This window comes from Orbicella franksi, chromosome 11, assembly GCF_964199315.1.
Source record: "Orbicella franksi chromosome 11, jaOrbFran1.1, whole genome shotgun sequence".
Lineage (NCBI taxonomy): Eukaryota > Metazoa > Cnidaria > Anthozoa > Scleractinia > Merulinidae > Orbicella > Orbicella franksi.
Genome location: NC_138155.1, coordinates 7113951 through 7133917, shown reverse-complemented (window position 1 = coordinate 7133917; position 19967 = coordinate 7113951). Strand labels below are relative to the sequence as shown.

General features: G+C 38.0%; 1 protein-coding gene and 1 long non-coding RNA gene across 5 annotated transcripts in view; one reads left to right on the top strand and one right to left on the bottom strand.

Moving 5' to 3' along the window:
- Positions 1 to 19967, top strand: part of LOC145502326 (uncharacterized) — a 54695-nt gene that overhangs the window by 2997 nt on the left and 31731 nt on the right. For 2 of the 4 annotated variants that reach the window (XM_081481589.1, XM_081481591.1), the window contains exons 3-10: positions 4626 to 4723; positions 7387 to 7589; positions 8304 to 8333; positions 14915 to 15187; positions 16713 to 16910; positions 17052 to 17234; positions 18603 to 18851; positions 19674 to 19868. In XM_081481589.1, the coding sequence (XP_081337715.1) occupies positions 4626 to 4723; positions 7387 to 7589; positions 8304 to 8333; positions 14915 to 15187; positions 16713 to 16910; positions 17052 to 17234; positions 18603 to 18851; positions 19674 to 19868 (1429 nt within the window). Of the gene's footprint in view, positions 1 to 4445; positions 4528 to 4625; positions 4735 to 7386; positions 7590 to 8303; positions 8334 to 14914; positions 15188 to 16712; positions 16911 to 17051; positions 17235 to 18602; positions 18852 to 19673; positions 19869 to 19967 lie in introns of those variants that run through there. The other 2 variants (XM_081481590.1, XM_081481592.1) reach the window with 2 other exon arrangements.
- On the bottom strand, positions 2785 to 4308 carry LOC145502503 (uncharacterized). Its single transcript, XR_014051349.1, has 2 exons — positions 3980 to 4308; positions 2785 to 3339 (listed from the first exon to the last, which is right to left on the bottom strand). It is a non-coding gene; the product is annotated as an uncharacterized LOC145502503 (long non-coding RNA).

Here is a 19967-nt window from a genome sequence, read left to right as displayed (position 1 = left end):
TAAAACTGTTTGCAAATGGATACCTGTCTTAAATATATACTAAATTCACAAAGTCAAATGTAACATAATGATAATACCTTTGTCATAAAATGCATGAATAAACTGTTTTTTCTTACAAAGTAATTAATGTAGGATTAAATTAGCCTTAATAATTATTATGAAAAATGTGGGAGGCATGATGGCCTCGTAGTTACATGTAGTGAGCTCAACTCCTGATCGAGCAGTCCGGGTTCAAGCCCTAGGCAGGTACATTCTGTTGTGTTGCTGGGCAACACACATTACTCTCAGTGCCTCTCCTCCCAGGTGTATAAGTGGGTACCAGCGAATTTAATGGTGGGGTAACCCTGCAATGGACTGGCAACTCATCCAGGGGGAGTAGAAATAGTCCTACAAAATGTAGTCGCTTCCTGCTACAGAAAGTGGGATAAGCTCCAGTCTGTTGGGCCACGTGGCTCATATGCAGACTTTACCTTTACCTTATTATGAAAATTACTGCAATGTAGGTGTGAAATATTGATCAACTTTTTTCATAGAGTGAATTGTTCTTTTGAAATAACAGAAAATAGGGAGAAAAAACATTTACCACAAGATAGAGATTGACATTTTAAATTCATCATAAAAATATTCATGCCAAAGGAATACTACATTGCATAACATAAAACAAGGCTTCTGACATCTTTTAGGCTATGTTTACAAAGTCACAGTTTCCTTCTTTTTCCAAAACTGTACAGAATCCAAACAGGACAAACATTTTGGACCCCTGACAAAACATTCACTGTAAACAATATTCAAAATTTTACTTTTTCTTTTTGTGATAAAAAAAAAAACTGTACTGTAAAAAAAAAAAAAAAATCATAGGGACCTGTTGAAATTGAAAGGCCTATCTAGTACCATAGTTCCAATAACACATCATAAGTTAATAAATTATTGTTCTGGTACTACATGTATGTAAACATAGCCGTTGCTTTTTATGATGAAATCTTATAGCTGCTGTATTGAACAATAAGTATCAACCTAGCAATCTAAGATATTCAAATTTAATGCTAATTCACTAACACAGGTACAGTGTAGGTGATACTTCAAAGCATTGAAAATAATGTTTAAAGTGCTTGAATTTATGCCAGAAAGTGTTGGAGGTCACCATGTTAGACTGTAATGCACCAGGGGCCCATTTCTCGAAGGTCCCAAAAAGTTTTCGCACCCAGAAAGCCTTACCAAAATCTGAAATCTTATACTTACAGAGCTGTTTTAATCGCTTACTCTCAATATGAACAGAGGTTTCCTTCACACAAGAAGTTTCAGGCATATACAGCTCTTAGTTTTTAGACACAGCTCAATTAAAGATGGCTTTATGGGCCCAAAACGTTTCCAGGGCCTTCAAGAAATGGACCTCGGACCCCTTATAGAGTCATAGGTACTGTAGACTTCTCAGTGGCTGATTTTTTCCTGATCAAGCATCAATGCCAAGGAGTATGCATGTATTGAGCACTCTCAATTTTACTTCATCCTACAAGTAACATAAAACATTTTGTTAAATAAGATAAGTTATGTCTGAGTATGAATCAGCAAATTCTGTGTATGATATCAATCAGCAAATTTTACACTGGAGTTATTATTTTGTTTCTTATCATTCCAATTTATACTGTGACATTTGAAATCGGACTGTAGCCGGTCATGTTAACCGGCCAAAGTAATTTTAGCTCGGTCATGTTTCATTTCCATTAGCACATGTGTTGACATTCCTGACATGTTCTTTCTTACGAGTTTCAAAACACCGGCCGGTTTCTCCTAAATAATAACAATCACAATCGGCACAGGGTATTTTATAAATCACGTTCGGATGATGTTCAATAGATGGTCTGAACTTGGGAGAAGGAAATTCTTGTTGTAAAGTCTTGAAGGGCTTATTTACAACTTGAATGTCGTGCCTTCGAAGAATTCTCGTTAGTGGCTGCGTGACTCCATTGATGAACGAAAGGACAGCAAAACTGTTAGGATTCTCTTGTGGCGCAGCCCATTTACTAAACATGCAAACCAATTCTTCAGGTGTGGGGATGAAATTTTTTAGCCAGCGAACGTTTTTATTTCTCGTTTGATTATGTCTCATCCTGACTGCGCTTCAATCTTTAATAGCAATATGATTGTTGGCATCATCATTTCTCGTGGCTCGGTTGTGTTCAGTCAGTCTCGTGTTAAGGTTTCTGCCAGCCTTACCAATGTAGGAAGTCTGGCTTGATAACATGTCAGGTTTTGCTATGTCTGAGAACAAGGCAGCTCGGTCAATAATCTATTTCTGTTTGTTATGAACAATGGCCCTCAGTTAATACGAGATCTCATTACTGAAACGGGGTCAGCTCTGCATGGATAGGTCAGACACTCATCACGTCCCATACCGTGATATTTATCAGTATACACACTAAGTTTGCAAGACATATTTAAAGTAAGGCATAAAGACTTGTTTTCACTAGCGCATAAGCTTAAGCATAAGCAGCATTTGGCGTGGCTTTTGGAAATAAATGCATAATAATTGTACCATCAGACGTTAATAGATGGTATTTCGCGTTACTGCAAACAATGGAAAACCCAATGAATACTTACAGGTAGCATGGCAACCCAAAAATGTTTAAAGTACACTGTCAATGATGTTTAAACATCCTCTTGGCACTCGCCTGGCATGTCGTTGCTGACTTTTTATATTTTCATAATTTGCTTCTTTGCACTATTTACCCGGACGGGACCAACAACCGTGAAACTTCGAAAGGAGAGTCTCTCTTTTAGTTTCGGATTTAGCACTCCTTTTAATAATCATATCGCATATATTTCCGTGGATCGCTACTTTCCGGTAGCAAAAGCATGTTATTTAGGGCAAGCGTCCCAAATAAAATAAAATATGTCGATATACTGAGAGCAGACAATGACATATGTATATGTTAAAATATATTTTAGGATGATCCTTCTAGTGCAGCTTCTTGTATTTGTTTATAATATATATATTTCCGCATTGTTTCTCCTAAGAGGCAAAGCTGTGTTTGAGAACGCTACTTTACAAACATCGTTACTTTCGGGGAGTCGCTACTTGCGCCATTTGCTAGCGAACGTGAAGTTTTATGACTTATTATGGAGGGTGAAGAAAAAGAATACGATACAAAACAAAAAGCAAGAATCGCAAATCGTCGAGTTTAACAGACTCGACCAGTCGATTGGAAATGTTGATAACATTCCAGGTTTTTAAACATTCGTACCTCTATTGACTTGTGCACTTTTCTTGTGAATCAACGTCAAAATGAACAGCGTACAAAGGTGCCAGATGACCTTCATGGTCTTGTTAAAAAATAGTCCCTAAGCAAGAGTGTAATTAAAACATCAACAAACAAGTAGAGCAATAAGCGAAATGGAGAACATTTTACATTAATGATCTGTTCGCAAATAAAATATAAATCGCGCCAAAACAAGCAGCACATGAAGCTATTTGCTGAAAAACTTAACGAAAAAGATTAATTTGGGTATACGATCACGAATGGCAACCTTCGTGTTCACTCAAAGAATCGTGCAGGTATGCATGGCTGCCTTCCAAATCTGTCACGTGACATCCACAAGCCGATGACACAGTGGAGACAGAGATGTTGGGAAAAAAAGGAAAACTGCTGTCGAAAGCAGCTGAGAAAATTACATTTACAAATCCCCATTGAAGGATATAGTAGTTTGAGATAGATTTTGTACGGGCACGCGAATAACTTTGGGTGACTGGAGTTTTTTTGCATAACAATCGCTTTGGATTTAATCTAACGCTTCTATCACTGAAAACGTGGCGGGCCTTTGTGGATGTCATCTTTATCTTCCAGAAAATTCAAAGGGAAAGCCGAAATAAAGAACGTAGAAGACAGTTCAAAAAAAAAAGCAATAAAAGAGCAAAACCCGGACTATAACCTGGTAAAAAAACACTCATTGTAAATTACTATTTCACTTTAGTTGCACTTACGTTCTCCTAATATTATGTCTCAGAACGGGACAAGTCGGCAAAAGATTTGTTTTACGGCGCCGGTTTCTGCTCACTATGAACAATAGTTTTTAGTTAATCCATATGATTGCGCTGAAACGAGGTCAGCTCTGCACGGACAGATCAGGAAATATTTAATGCGTGATATGATCGATGTTTACACAATAAATAAGTTCCCGCGACATGTCTAAGGCGCGCAAACGCTTGTTTTCAGTAGCGCACAAGAGAAATAGTAAGCAACATTCCCTAATATTTGTGCAATTTCCCTGCCTTCTTTCAAACTTGAACTTGTGAATTCTCCACCCTTTACGATACCTCCAGCCTGAAAAGGGTACCCCTGTGGGTGTAAACCCTTAACCGTGTAGTCCATTATAGGAAATACCGCACCGGATTATATGTCAATAACGCCTTGCCCATTCAGGACTAACCCCGTTTCAGCAATGCGCTAAATTAAGTAACTGACCAACCACTATCCGTAGAACAGATTATTCACTGTGTTCTCCTGATCCGAGGCACGATACCAAAAGAAGGTCAATGAAACTTGACCAGTATAGCATTTAACAATGGTAGTTTTAAATCATATTGACGTTTGGTTTCGCTTTGTTTTCTTTTGTTTTCTTTTCTTTAGGTCTTCGTGTTTTCAGTTGTTATCCAAGTGAAAGTTATTCCGTCTGCACAAGGAGAGAATTCTTTAGTCGGAGCTGCTCGGTATTGCTTTCATTCAAGGTAAGAGTTAGGTAAGAATATTTCCTTCGAATCTTCATGGGGTGCTAAGAACTTAAGCGAGTGCTCTTATGGGAAGTTAGGAATTGTTTGAAAGAGAAATAGTTTGCAAGCACGTTCATCCAAATTCGTGCAGCCTTGATTCCTGTTCTTAGAACAGGCTTGTTTGCTGCTAAAATACAAAAGCAAAGATAGGCGTTAATAGATGGTACTTCGCGTTACTGTAAACAAATTAAAATAAATTTCTTTTAGGTGTTTAATTAGGTTGCTCTTTATTAGTTCCCATTGGGATAATCAGGCCTTTATACACCACTCCTTGTGAATATTACGCCATTTGACGCCGACCAGTTTACCTGAGGCTGTTTTTCCGTTATTGTGGCTTTCTAAAACTCCCTAATATCTTGGCCTGTCGTCTAGCATATTGTTCCTGACTTTTGTATCTTCTAAGTCCGATTTTTGGCACTATTTACCTGGATGGGACCAACTTCCGTAAATTTTGGAAAGAAACGTCTTTCTTTTAGTTTCGAATTTAGCAGCCCTAGAATCCTATCGCCGGCATATTTCCGGGCATCGCTACTTTCGCTTAGCAACAGGATGTTATTTAGGGGTTGCGTCCCAAATGAAATAAAAATATTTTTACAATAACTGTCTTATTATTTCTCGCGCGCTGATTGGCTCATTTTTGTCATCGATAAGAGTACAGACAGATAAAATTTTAATATATGCAAGCTTTCAAGTTCAACTCTCAGCTGTCAAACTGTCAACTTTTAAACCAATGAGATTTTATGGACTTTTTTAAGTAGCCAATGAAAAGGCGAGAAAAGCCATCGATAATGTTCGCATTATTTTGAATAAAATTCACTTATCTTTGTTTACGGCAAGTTTACAACGTCTTTTTCCCGCATTTATTCCCGGCATTTGACCATTTTGGGGTTTTTACCCTCGGCTCGTGGTTCCATACCCACTTTGACAATGTTATAGCGCAATTTATCATCAATAAGAGGAGAGACGCATAAAAAAAAAAACTGTCGTCAATTTGTTAAATCGATATACAGAGAGCAGAAAAGGATAAATGATTATGTTGAAAACGATTTTTGGTTGATCCTTTTTGTGCAGCCTTTTTTAGCTAGATATATTTAATCCGTTATTTCTTCTGAGAAGTAAAGGCGTGCTTAAGTTTGCTACTTTGCGAGCACGTCGTTACTTTTAGGGAGTCGTTACTTGCGCGATTTCTTAACGAACGTGAAGTTTTATTGCTGCTTTCGGAGCGTGAAGAACGAAAAGAATACCATACAAAACGAAAGGCATGAATCGCAGATCGTCGAGTTTAACCCTTTGAATACCAAACTTTCGCCAAAAAATTACCGTTTTTAACCATTTAGTCAGCTTTTTTAGTTGCCATGACGCTAAATAGGCCATCGTTTTGCTAAGAAAGCTTTTTTTAACTAAAAGGAGAGATTTTGCGAGAATTAGGTACAAAATTGAGCAATATTTCAATTCCGGGCATGCGCATAAGTCAAAATTTGGACTTAAAACGTTGTTTTTCGATTTGCGACGTCGGAATGTCGTCGATATCTAAACCTGACCATTGTACGGAAAGGCCTAGCCTAGTACTACTATCTGCTTATCAAGAATATCTGATGACATTTAAATTGATGACATTACAAGTGGTACAAAGAGCACGGCTATTAATTACGCATATATGCGTAATTGGGGCTCAAAGGGTTAAAACAGACCGGACTAGTCGATGAGAAATTGTAGTGCGACGAATGAAAGCCACCATTTTGTTAGCTTTGCTCACCTGGGCGTGGGTGTAATCACTAAAGCTAGCTGTATGTCACATAAGTACCCAAAGATCGCGTTAGGCTCCTACTCTGCTAAGAATCTTCCCTCCCAATTTGTAGTTACAAATTATGAGGGTTGCGCTTCCTTGTTACTGTGCAGAGAGAATATTTGTCAAGATTGAAGGCCAGCTTCCAGTTGTCACTCCAATCAACCAGCTTGTCAAAGTCGTCTTGTAGCAAAGCCCAATCAGTGTAAGATTTTATATAACGGAAGCACTTTTTAGGCTAGTAAATCAAAGTAGGTGGTTGGAAAAAGTTTAAAAAGATGATACATTTTTCTAAGATGTGTGTGGAAGTACGTACATTACCTTTTGCTTGTAGGTTTGTTTGTTTTTTGTTTGTTTGTTTGTTTTCTTTTATCCATTACATAAATTGAACAGTTTTTGGAGATGTTTACTTTGAATTCGTACCTATAAGATAATTTACCTCTCCTGCTGTATATTTTGACATTTTAGGCGAACAACCATTTCGCAAGTAATTTGGAAAGAAGCAGTTCATCTTTATAGAGTCGCTGCGTTTGAATTACAAGAGATAAAATCTGCGCATCACCAGTTATTCTTAAAAACAAGTCATACTTATAATTGACTTTGTCTTTAGTAGATAGCGTGAAATTAACTTGCGCTACATGAAAAACTGGTCACTTGATAATAACAGTTTGACGTCATTAGTTTCGTCGCCTCGTCGTTAATTTCGTCATCTCGAAGCAAAAGGTAACATCGACGTAGGGTACTCGGCTTTGTTTGCAGGGAAGAATATTAAAGAAGTACACGGCTAACTGAATACTTTTAAATAATGCTGATTGGTTTATGTCCCTTCATCTAGCTTAGAGTGCCTATCCAGCAGCATGGTCTCTTTCGCTAAGTTAGGTCTCCTGGTATTGGTGGTTGCATTTATTATCATTCAAGATGATGTAGATGCGTGGTGGCGGCGGAGACGTAGAAGAAGAAGGCGCTCACCACCACAACCAAAACCACCACCACCACCACCACCACAAAGGTACAGCAGCAGTAGAAGACGTTCATATTGTGAGTATTTTATATATATATATATATACTTTGGTAAAGTTTTTAAATGCAACAAGTATTGCCATACTAAGGCTTTTGATAACAACAACTGATTTGATTTTAAAGTGAAATGTCTTATTTTAGACAGCGCACATTTACCTCTTTTGTTGATGGTTAAAACATGTGTGCTTTAGTATGTTGTTTATAACTTTTTTTTCGTTAGTTGATCGATCTCCAATTCCAAACATGTGTATCAATATGTTGTGCCATCTGTTTTTTAAACTTACGAGGATCGTGGTGCCACCTAACCCTCGGACGTACAGGGGAGGGTTGGGGGAGGAGAGTGGTGCCACCTCACGAAATAAGGTTTTTTCAAATGTTTGAAAAGACGATTTACTCTGAGGGGTTGAAACTTTTAGTAGCTGTTCATTCATCTCTTCCGGAAATTTTGATATTTCATTTGTGTCTATCATTTTTGACGTTGTCATGGCAACTGCAAAGGGCTATCTAATCATTGTAAATTTATTTTGCTATGACTTAAGAGAAAGAAAACCCAAGGGGGTTCAACCCCCCCCCCCCCCCCCACCACCACCACCATCACCCCTTTTACCGCGGTGGGGAGTCAGTTAGCTTGTACGTCCAAGAGCCCTTAACAAACAGGACACTATTTAAACCTGTTTTTAAACTGTTTTGAGAAACTATTTTTAACCCATTTTTCAAAACGAACATCATCAGGTTGCAGCAGCCGTAGAAGATGGGGACCTTGTGAGTATTCTTTTATACTTTGGAAAAGTTTTTAAATGCTTTAAGTATTGCCATACTATGACTTATGGTAGGTAGGAGAAAGGTAAAATATTTATTTTTACCAGGCATTTCCTTTAGGACTAAACAATATTAAATTAAAAATAGAAAACAAACTGCGGTCACAAACATGACAAAACAACGCATGCTGTAAAACCCTTGATTTAAGAACTTAACGTTTCGTATGCTCCTACATGGATCATCAGAAGTATAGAAATGGTAGCTTCACTACAATAAATTTAAACGAGAAGACTAATACCTAATAAGGTAAACCGGTACCTAATAAGGAAAGAAATGCCAATGGATGTAAATGAAAATAAACAGACTTAAAGTCTGCTGGGAAAAAAAAACAAACAAACAAAAAACAAAAACAAAACACAGAACAACAACAAAAAGAAAAACAACAACAAAAAACATTACGTTAAGTTCATTAAGTGCTGGTTGCAAATCACGAATCAATTATGTTTCTTTAATTTTACAATGCACATCAGATCGTCCGGTGGCTAAAATGTCACAGTGATCCCATTTTATCCTGTGGCTTTTCAGGGTCATATGCGCGGCCACGGCAGAAGCGTGGTTAGTATAGTACTCGTCAGCGCTTTAAAATGCTCCGTTTTCCTGTCATACAACCGACGCTTTGTTTTTCCAATGTAAAAGGCGTTGCAATCCCAACAGCCAGCCTTGTACACAACCTTCGACATAAGGGAACGACTAAGTCTGTCGTTATAAGGGAAAAAAAAGACTTAATTCGACTAGTGTTACGGAAAATAATTTTAAGACTAAAATAACCAATTCCCTTTGGACTTCACCGAAAGAAAACTTTCACTGGACTCTACACTCAATGGGATTCTTTTCCACCTCGGAAGTACAAAGTTAACCTAATCCGCATCTCAACATATCGGTGTCTTCGCATCTGTTCGTCACCCAGTCTGTTACAGTGTGCTTTGGACGATCTCAAGAAGCTTTTGTCACGCAATGGGTAGCCCCGTGGTATTATTAACTACAACATGAACGATGTTGTGAACAAACACAACAAACCTAAAGACCCCATCACTCATGTCCCGAAAAAAGAAATTTTCATAGCTTTACCTTATGTAGGAATTCAAAGTAAAATTGTCACATAACAGCTCAAATCATGTATCCACAGGTTCTATGGTTGTTTTAGTCTTAAAATTATTTTCCGAAACACTAGTTGAATTAAGTATTTTTTCCCCTATAAGGACCGACTCAGCCGTTCCCTTATGTCGAAGGTTGTGTACAAAGCTGGCTGTTGGGATTGCAACGCCTTTCACATTGGATAAACAAAGCGTCGGTTGCATGACGGTAAAACGGAGCATTTTAAAGCGCTGACGAGTACTAACCACTCTTCTGCCATGGCAGACCATATGACGCTGACAGGCAACAGGATAAAATAGGATCTCTGACATTTTAGCCACCGGACGATCTGATGTGCATTGTAAAATTAAAGAAAGATTGATTCGTGATTTGCAACCAGCACTTAATGAAAATGTTGGCAGTGAGAAACTTTTTGCTTACTAGCCATTTATATGTTGTGGTTGTTGTTGATTTTTTTTTTTTTTTTTTTTAGCAGATTTTAAGTCTATCAAAATCATAAGTCTTCAACTTAGATTTTTACAACAATTTCTCTCGCGCTGATTAGCTCATTTTTATCATGAATAAGAGTACAGACAGATAAAATGTTAATTTATGCAAGCTTTCAAATTTAACTTTCAGCTGTCAAACTGTCAACGTTTTAACCAATGAGATTTTATGGACTATTTTAAGTAGTCAGTCAAAAAGCGAGAAAAGCTAATGACAATGTTCACGTCATTTTAAATAAAATTCACTTATTTCTGTTTACGGTAAGTTTACGGCCTCCTTTCCCTTCATTTATTTCCGGCATTTGGCCATTTTGGTGTCTTGTTGTTGTAAAAAAAACAAATTGACGTCAGTTTTTTATGCGTCTGTCCTCTTATTGATAATAAATTTCGTCATAACGTTGTCAAAGTTTACTGCGGAATCACTCGCCCGCGGCTTGTGGTTCCACAACCACTTTGACAATGTTATGACGCAATATTTAACATCAATAAGAGGATAGACGCATAAAAAACTGACGTCAATTTGTTAATTAAATTCATTAAGAGAGGGTGACTGAGGAATATCCAAGGGCAGACTATTCCACAGTACAGCTCCGCTGTAGGACATGTACAGTCTTGTTTTAAAATAATTAGGTTATATGTTAAGGTATCGGAATGGAAGACAAAGTGCGAACTAAGATAGTCCGGAACCATATTATTTACAGTCTTATGCATTATTATTGCTTTATCAACAAGGCGTTAGCAGTCCAGTTTAACCCAGTTTACCATCTGCATTAATTCATTAGTACTAAGATCGTAATTTGAAAAAGTTACAACACCTGCAGCACGATTTATGATAACAACGATCTGATCTAAAAGTGAAATGTCTTTTTTTTTTGGACAATGCACGTTTACCTTTTTCGCCGATGGTTAAAACACGTTTGCTTTAGTATATTGTTTATTGCAATTGCTTGATATTCAAAGGAAGTTAAAGAAGTTTAAACAACGCTTTCCGTCGAAAATCTGTTCTCAGTTGTCAGAATCATGGTCACTGTGCAATATAATTAAGAAATAGAAAACATGTACCGTGTTTCTATCGAGGTATAGAAACACGAGTGGATGTTTGGAGAACGAGAAATGCTGTGGGAAAACGAACCGTATGCGAGTGTTTCCACAGTTTTTTCGAGTTCTCCCAAACTTTCACAAGTGTTTCTGTAACTCGATAGAAACACGGAGAACGTGTTTTCTATTTCTTTTAGAAAACACTGCGACAAAAAAAAAAAAAAGGAAAACAGCTCGCTAACTTTGATTATTGCGCTATCGTTACGTCAACAGCTCGTACTAGTGCTGTGTTTCCATCGAGTTATAGAAACACGATTTTTAACCAATCAGCGCGCGTATTTTCTTGAGACTGTTTTGTAAAATACAGTACAATACAATATATGAATCTATATAGCACTCATTTCCGATATGTTTGCCGTGTGAGAGTACGAGAAGGACAATTGGCGATTTATCCCATCTGTAAAATTAATAAAAGATCCAATGGCTCTGACGTTAGATGGAAGGCTTATTCCACAAATGCGCTCTACTGTAGTAGAAACTACGTTTCAAAAAATCGGTAAGGGGCTTAGGCAGAGCCAATTTGTTTTCACTATTTCTAAGTCCATAGTCCGTGCTGAAGAGTTTAAATAGGCCTTTCAGGTACTCCGATGACTAATTATTCAATGTTTGTGATTAAATTAAATGTTTGTGATTAAAATAGAAACTACTGCTACCTAAAATTACAATATCATCAAAACAAGAGTGCAACTTAAATTGTACCAGTAAGGTTTAGACCCACTTAAGATCAAAACTGCAACTTCTTAAAATGACTATATCATTATTAAAGACTGAAAAAATATTCAATGAAACAAAGGCCCAACCAGTTTAACCATTGCCCTAAATTAAGTAAGCTTTACTAAAAGTCTCATTCAAGAGTAGTCTTACTGTTATTTTTAAAACTATGAGGCATGAAATAGATCTTAGACTGGCTGGAAGTGAGTTCCAAAATTTAGGAACGGCAACGTTGAAAGCTCTATTACAGTATCTACACGGTAAGGTCGTTTGGATTTTTTTGAATTTGTATTTTTACTTCATCAAAAAATAATCGTGCGAATGGAAACAGCACCTTAAAATTTGTGACACAACACTTGAAAACCAACTTACTACAACGGCAGTTTTTGTTATTCCCTAACATATTTCACCGTCCCTTTACACCCAGTTCATCATAAAAGTGCAACTGAAGGAGCTCAAAAACCAGCTTTTTAAATTTTATTTATGCATAAAAGCGCTCTCAGTTGAAGTACAACAACTTTCACGCGGGATGCTTTGGTCGATGTACTAATGCTATCAACTTCGAATGGCTATATCCGCGCAACAATAAACACGAACGGAAACGCTAACATTCAGTTTTGCAGTTGTATTTTCTTTACCAAAAAGATAACATAATGTGGTTCGCGTTAAAATTTATGTAGTAGTATAGTAGTATAAGCATTGTCGACCTTATTACTGTTGTGTCAAATTGACATAGAAATGCCCCACTCGTGTCGCATTTCAAATTTTCATGCAGCTCCCAATTTTTCACTGCGGAAAAGATATACACTAAAGACGCCTTCTCTGGCTTCGTTTGTGTACGTTTTTTCCCTGTTGCTGCAGAGGTTTAGGTCGTGTTTAAGAATAAAGTCGAAGTAAAGCGATTTTAGGGAGTTTTGGTTTCACTGTTTTTCAGTGTTTTTGACGTGCAGCGATGAGAAATCTGAAAGCGGTGGGAGTTTTCAAGCAAATTTATGGCTATTTTCCTCCTTCCGCAAATTCGCCTGACTTTGCGATGGGTCGCACCGAAGAAATATCTGTAAGATTTGCGATCTAAATTACCACTCAACTGATGGGTTCCGACAACAAAGGGAAAGCAAATTTATGGCTGCTCTCCTTCGGTATAAATTTTTAACTTGCTGGGCTTCGCGATGGCTCGCGGTGAAAAATATCTGTTGCGGTGCTACGGTGAACCAAAAATTCTGCAAGATTTGCAAGTTTAAATTCCCACTTAGCAAACGTTTGCCGGCGATTGAAGAAAGCAATGTTCTCGGTGGGTCTCGCTATGAGAAATATCCGCGAGATTTGCGAGCTCAAAATCCCCCTCAGCAAACGACTATAGTTTGCCTGAAAAAATGACTACGAGATTTGCAAGTTTAGATTCTCACCAAGTAGGCGATGTAGGAAAGCGTTGGTTAGGGCATCTATCGAGCATGTTGTTGGTGCATTTTGGAGGCAATACGAGCTTTTGAAGAAAATTTATGGATAAAACAAATATTTGTTCCTTTGGCCCGACGTGATTTCAACATACTTCCACGGGAAACAAGCACATAGACCACTTGCTCCCAAATTAGACCGAAAGTATGACGCAGTCTGCCTCAGGCATCCTGCGCAATGATGCAAGAGACCGCAAACAAAATTACTACCGGTGTACGTAGGATCTGTAAAAGATCTAATCAGCTAAAAATAGAAACATAACAAGGTAGCAAGCCTGATTGACTATGTAGCAAGCTTAACGGGACAACGGCATGATAGAGTCCAAACTGAAAGTCAAGAATTACAACCGCGGACAGCAGTTTCGACATGGTTGAGTCTCATCAGCAATGTGTAGCATCAAGAAGTAAAGCAGCCGGCTGGTTGGCCGATCGTCTACTAAATGCACATGACAATGACCTCAGATGAAACTCAATCCAAATGTTTGCGGATTGGCCAATGTCTAAACGAGTGATCACGGACAATATGCAAAATACAGAAGATCGTGTCGTGGTCGCGAAAGGAGAGTGCGGAAAGACAAAAACTTTCCCGCTGAAAGTACATTGCCATACCATGTTAAACATGAGCAGCATATCGGATCTAAAGAGGCCACTAAATACAATGATTCATGCAGAGACCACAAACGAAAAATGCTGCTAGTGTACGTAGGAACTGTAAAAGAACTAAGCAGCCAAAAATAGAAACAACAATAAAGGAGAGAAGCTTGACGGGTGGACAGCTGCTTCGACCTGGTTGGGTATCGTTAGTACGGTATAGCAGCAAGAAGTGAGCCTCATTTTGAGAACCGTGTTTGCCCTAGGCCGCGTGATTAATAATAATCATCATCATCATCATCATCATCATCATCATCTTGATCTTGAGATGAAAATCGAGAAAACGTGGGGAATGAAAACAACAACTGTCCCAATGATCATTGGAGCTTTCGGACTTTTCAAGAAGGGAACAGAAAACTACATCGGCAAGACCCCAGGCAATATTAGAATAACAGAGCTACAGAATTAAGACCGTCCTCCTTGGAACTGCTCACATACTTAGGAGGACTCTATCCATCAAGTAATCCAGCAGACTTATGACTGCCCTAGGCTCATGGATTGAACTCGGCACCATAAGTTAAAAGCGGCAAGACTTTAAGGACTTAAAGTAACAATAACAATAATAATAATAATAATAATAATAATAATAAAAAGATACCTTGCTAGGTACAGCACACATTTTGAGGAGGGTGCTATCAAGCTAAAAACTGGCTATCCCCTAGTGCCCCAGGACCATGGTTTGGTCTCGGCCCTAAGGACTCTAAGCAAACATTACGTGAGGACGATAATAATAATAATAATAATAATAATAATAATAATAACAACAACAATGATAATAGCAGTAGTAATAAAAATAAAAACAATAATAATTATTATTACTATTATGATAATAATAATTATAATAATAGGAAAGCTGCAGTTATGACGACGATCATAGTACCTGGCGAAATAAAAATTTACAAAGTACTGTGGTCTGAGTAGCTCACGGTTAGAGAGAACGGCGTGAATGACATATACGTAATGGTCTTTTTCTATAAACCTTGCATGCCGAGATAACTATTCAGTAACAGGCAGATGATATTTTTTTTAGCACCAATTCATGGCGGTTGGTCATCATGGCAGAGCTGGGGTAATGTTGGCTGTCAAGGTGGTTATCAAACAAGATACCGCTACTGCACCAATCCCCCACCAGCCCACGGTGGATCCAGATGCAGTGGAATTAATAGCCAAAAACAGGATTGCTCTGAGTGTTCTCTTGGTTTGGCACAGTGCGAACATCTATGCCATAATACGCTCGGTTCATTCACGTGCAGTTGCTATCCTGGGTATCAAACATCGCCACAAAATTGGAAAAGATGCGTCAGTAAGTATAAACTTTCTGGCTGAACATCTGCTCTCTGAACTAGTTTCCTTTAACTGAGCGAGAGGTCACTATGGGAAAATTTTGACCGAGAAGGTTGTAAGTACAAATCTAATGCAATGCATGAAGTTTGCACCTATGACGAGGTCAACATTTTTTCATCCACACCTCCCAAGCTCGGTTGAAACTATAGTGCTACATAACAAACAAAAGAACACCTCAATTAGCCAGATTCCACTTGTTACACGTTTCTTTTTTCTCTAGCCTCTTTTTTTGACTGACCCAATTTCTCACAAAAGTTTAAACCGGTCTTAGTCACAATGAGAACCTTTTCTTGAGAGGTACTGTAAATCTTCAGCAACCTTTTCACGGTATGCTGCAGACAGAGTACCTATTTTGGGACACCTTATCATGTTGTGAAACGTGGTTTTGAAACTATATATATATATATTTATATATAGGCAGAATAATATGGTTTTCCAAACGGTGACTTCCAGTAGAAGGATCAAAAGATACCGTGCTTCAATGTGAATTTTAGTTAAGTGTAAGATGAGGCGTCATGAAGCAAACTTCTAACTGTTCCGGCTTTTAATGCGACGTTACGGCCTTCGGCCTTCTTCAGATTGGAACAATATTTACAAGTTAAAAAATAAAACGTTAAAAATCCTAGTAAGTTTACAGATTTGCATGTATATATATATATAAGATCAGAAAAATGTAAATATAATTACGTAATGCTATACAACCTGAAATAATAGATTACACAAAGCCGGAACAGTTAGAAGTTTGCTTCATGACGCCTCATCTTGCACTTAACTATATATATATACATATATATGACACTGGTTTACTCAATTAATCGGATGAACCATGTATATCAAACCGGATAGTGCTTTGCGAGAGCCAGCTACCTGTAAATAAAAGTTTTTTTTTTTCTTTTTTTTTTTTTTTTTACTTTTTTAGCTCATGGCTATAAGAGGTGCTATTGGTTTTTTGCTTGCTCGCGTTTCACATTCTTCTTACAGTAACCAATTTGTTTAAGGTGTCGGTTTTCTTTACCCCTTTATCTCCAGAAGCGTCACTGATGATAACGAGGCCTGTATCATGTGTTAAGAGCATCGGGAATTGATTCGTTTCAGTAGCGGTTACGTGCGAAAGCTTGCAAATAAGATGTCAAGATGGCCCAAAAAGAACATTAAACATTTTCTTAATTTTTCAAGGCTACTCGAAAGAGGAAAGATGTAAAACTTTACATATCAAAATACTAACACATACTAATACTAACATACTAATACATACTAATCAAATACATTATTAATACAATGCAACATTTATTTCAAGGCATAGCTCAAGGGGTTCTTTCATAGCATGACAATTTCTATCTTTTTCTTCTTTCTTTTACCAAAAAAAAAAAAAAATGTCAAGAGGTTATCCTGCTAGCCAAGTGACTTCAGATCTACAAACCTTGTGTTCAGTGAGATGGAAATACGTGACTAATTTTGTCGACCTATATGTATGTCAATTGAAGGAATCACCTGTGACACAAGTGACTGGCCGTCTCCAAGCAACGGACAGATCTCGACCCCTTGTCGTGGTAAATCGCAGGTTCCTCATGGGACTCAGTGCGTGGTCACGTGCAATCGTGGCTTTGAAATAGTCGGAAACACAAGCTCTCTTTGTGACGTTAATGGCAGCTGGAGCCCTAAAGCAACCGCAAATTGTCGAGGTCAGGGATTTATTTATGTGGTTAGGATGTGTTTTGTAGTGAATGAATAAAGCAAAAAGAGCATGATGATGGAATCTCGCGATATTTAAATACGGTTCACAATAGTTTTAACTCCTATTCTACTGATTTTTCTAATTTCAGTACGTGCATGTCCATCTCTAAAGGCACCAGACAATGGACAAATCATTCCTGAGATTTGTAAAATAAAACCCCTGCATGGTCAAAATTGTTCCTATGAATGTAGCTCAGGCTACGCTCGTGTTGGTTCTAGCTCGAATATGTGTGACAACGGGCAATGGAGACAGGGTATCTTCCACTGTAAAGGTGAGTTTTACAAAATTATCATATGGTCACGAAAGGCATACTCTATACACTTACTCAGCCACCCACATACTTGGGCCCAGAGAATTACAACAGAAATGCAACGTGCTCAATTTTCACAAAATTTAAAAGATTCCTGTCCGAACAAACTCCTCGTGCGAGGGATTTTCAGAGTTTTAACAAGATGATGTACTCTGTGATGTTAAAAAATTCAGTGGCTGTTCATTCATCCCACCCACACCAAGATTTTGACATTCCATAGCAAGTGCATTTTGACACGCAGGTCAAGCCACATTTCGTCATTTTTGACAGTATTCTACGGCTTTGTCTAAATTTCTTTAAAACCATTGCAAAACCAGTATAGTATTAGTTTTGAATAATTTCTCATTAATTTACTTTATTCTCTCCCAATCTGAGAAAAAAGGGAATTCCGAGATGGCGGACTTGATGACATCATGTCATATTTTGTGAAGCAGACTCGCCAAAAACACAAGTGCCATCTTTTAGAATATGCCGAGGGCTATAGTTTACATAGGTCAAATAGTTTACATAAGCCTTCTTAGAACGAAAACCCAGGAGAGGGGTTCTATCTCTGTCACCTCCCCTGCCCCGCTTGTAACTCGGGGCTCAACTCGCTCCAGTTTCCGTGGGATAACAAATCTGGTAATTGCAAAAATAATAATATTTTCACGTTTTGGGAAAGTTGTGTGCGATGGCTTCACATAATTTGCTATTAATCTACAAGTCGTAGACTACCAGTAATCCTTTCGTACGGTAATTACTGGAACTAAATATCACAAAACCCCAGCTCGGTATTTTTAGGGTCTTTGATGGCGCCTTCCTCAAAAAGGGACAGATAACTGGAAATGATCCTCCAATTAACTTTGAAATTCATATAGGCACTGTACATCTATATTGAGTAGTCTCTAGATGAGCGAACGGCAGTATGAACAGACTGAATGCTGGAGACTAGTTAACCGAGCACCAGAGCATTAGACCTTTTCCGACTGGGCGGTTTGTTGCCCCATTCCAGATCATGTGATGATACTCTTGAGACTTCTTCATTTCATATTTTCAAATAGCCGCGTGTATATTATTATATAATTTTTAGATGGTTAAAAGAACAATTTTCTAGAGGATACCACGTAGTCTGTAATGGGAAAACAAGCCGCCGAAGCGAAAAAGGTCTATTCAGCGACCAACGGAGCAAATGGGTGACAGAGTACATGTACTGAATAACTGACTAATAGATTGACTGGGTAACCGAGTTATTGCGTGAATGGGTGACGAAATAACTAACTCATTAACTTTGTTGCTCACTAAAGTCGCCAACTTGCTAACTTACGTATTTTTTTTTTCTTTCTCCTTAAGACGTGGAAGCACCTTCATTTGGTGAAACCTGTCCAGCCTCAAGAAGTGCTGTTGCAGAGAAAGGGAAAACCTCAGCGGTGGTGACCTGGGCGCCAGTTAAAGTCACCGACAATCATCAAGCAAATTTAACTGTGTTCCCTGCAGTGACACCCCCACATATATTTTCTGAAGGAGATCATACCGTGATCTACACTGCTAAAGATCCATCGGGAAACATAAAACAATGCTCCTTCAAAATTACAGTTCAAGGTAAGAAGGACAATTTATTTCTGGGGTACAATAGGCCCTTTGCAGCTAGGGTCACGTGACCAAATTTTTCCTAAAAAAAAATTGTATTATGGGCTATAACTTAAAGAATGCCAGAAATGGAAAGAGCGCATCGAAAATACTATAGAGGCCAAGTTTGAGGCCCCAGGAAAAAACGAGTAAGTTTATACCATAGTTTGAATTTTCGGAAAATTTAGAGGATTCGTATGGAAAATGTTGCTGGAGAGCAAGACCTTGCTCTCCAGCAACATTTTCCCATACAAATCTTCTTATTCTTTCAAAAATTCAGACCATCATAAAATCTCATTCTCTGATGATGGGGGCCTCAAACTTGGCCATTTTGATATTTTCGACATGCTTTTTCCATTTCTGGCATTAGTTAAGTTATAGCCCATAATTTTATGAAAAGTAGGTCACGTGATGGCTTAGCTGCAAAGGGCCTATTATACACGCAGGATCTTTTAAAACTCAACTTAAAGGTTCTTACTAAAAACTAATTATTTGAGCTGATTCAAACTGATTCAAACGTGTTTCAGTTTTGAGTGTGGGTGATCTAAAGCCTGAACTACACAAAGCGCAAGCAGTTATGAAAGAAAAATGAACACTTCAGTTAAATTCTAATCTTGGGTCACCATTGTCCGTATTTGAATGGTTTAGAAAGCCCCCTCTTAGCGTTGCCCAGTTTTGATGTAGACTGTAGCGTGTGTAATTAAGGGTTTAACCACCAAAAGTGTTCACCCCGAACCTGATTCCCTAGCCAAGTGCTAATGTTTAAACGTCAACTTTCTTTATAAAAATTGATAGTTTTTAGATGCTCCGCTCTCTTTTCACCTGCAAACGGGAAGATAGAGAATTCCGCCTGTGGAAATATATATGGAAGTGTCTGCCGCTTCGCGTGTTCCAAGGGCTATGATTTGAAGGGATCTGCCGAGAGAAAGTGTGCCAAGAAAGCAGGCACAAATGTAGTATATTGGACAGGAAATGCAACTTCCTGTGAGGGTTAGTAGCTATTATAATTTATTTTTATTGCAGAAACGTGCCTGCTAGGCAAATGTAAACATATTTTCCATTATCGTGAAAATCCTTCATAAAATAAAT